The sequence below is a fragment of the Pundamilia nyererei genome, unplaced genomic scaffold, assembly GCF_000239375.1.
Source record: "Pundamilia nyererei isolate P.nyererei 1_Seehausen unplaced genomic scaffold, PunNye1.0 scaffold02784, whole genome shotgun sequence".
Classification (NCBI taxonomy): domain Eukaryota; kingdom Metazoa; phylum Chordata; class Actinopteri; order Cichliformes; family Cichlidae; genus Pundamilia; species Pundamilia nyererei.
In genome coordinates, this window is record NW_005190185.1 from 3,853 (window position 1) to 4,718 (window position 866).

An 866-nucleotide genomic window follows, 5' to 3' on the forward strand; every position below is an offset into this window, starting at 1 on the left:
AAAAAAGATCAATCGGTGCCTGTATCGCTTTAAGAAAAATCACATGACCAGGCACATGACCAATAACCCAAACTGAATAAAATTTCTGATGAATCAGGAGGAGAGGAGACTGTTTTTGGCGTTGGCTTATTTATCCTGTACTAAACAATGAAACTACAGAAAAAACAAGATTTTCTCCAGTCTGGGATCATCTGGGATCACAGTGGCCTGAAAGGATTTTTTTCTCAGAGGGTTGGTGTCACTGTGGAGGATAAGAGGGACAGGCTGAGAGGGAGGCAGATAATCTGCTGTGGTGATCCCTAAAGAAGATGATTTTGACTTGCCATTAAGCCTTTATCAACCTTAATGTACATGCAACTCATGGCTATCAGTATTGGTCTACGAGACCTTGTTCTTAAAAATCAGTTGCTGAGCAAGCAGTCAAACAGCCAACTGACAAATAGATCAAAGTTAAACAAAATTGTAAAGACTTTAAATAATCCAATCCAAATGTTAGTGTTTCACTTCATATCAACAGCATGCAGACTCACAGTACGAAAACATTGCATAATTCTGGTTGTAGTTATATAGTTTCCAAATACTTGGTCTTTGCAGTGTATGACAATGTGATAATTATTGAGTCCAATAACATTAAATTAATTGTTGCTGGATGTTTCTTTTATGTAGGTAATGATGCTGTCTATGAATCAGTAACACAAATGGAAGAAACTGGAGAAGGTACTGTATATTTTTTGAATATTAAAGAGCAATACAAGATATGAAAGCTTTTTGATTGAAGGATATCAGATTTTGGAGGATTTGGCTCATCATGACAACTTTAAACTTTCTGTCTTTATGTGGATGTTTTACAGGTCAGTGAGGAGAGC

At 36.5% G+C, this 866-nt stretch overlaps 1 protein-coding gene across 1 annotated transcript in view; it reads left to right on the forward strand.

Annotated features, from left to right (window-relative positions):
* Positions 1-863, forward strand: part of LOC102205532 (uncharacterized) — a gene marked incomplete at its 5' end in the record, with an annotated part of 4,507 nt that extends 3,644 nt beyond the window's left edge. The window contains 2 exons of the mRNA XM_005755739.1: positions 667-717; positions 852-863. Coding sequence (XP_005755796.1) covers positions 667-693 — 27 coding nt within the window. The remainder of the gene's footprint in view (positions 1-666; positions 718-851) is intronic.
* Positions 864-866: the final 3 nt, after the last annotated feature.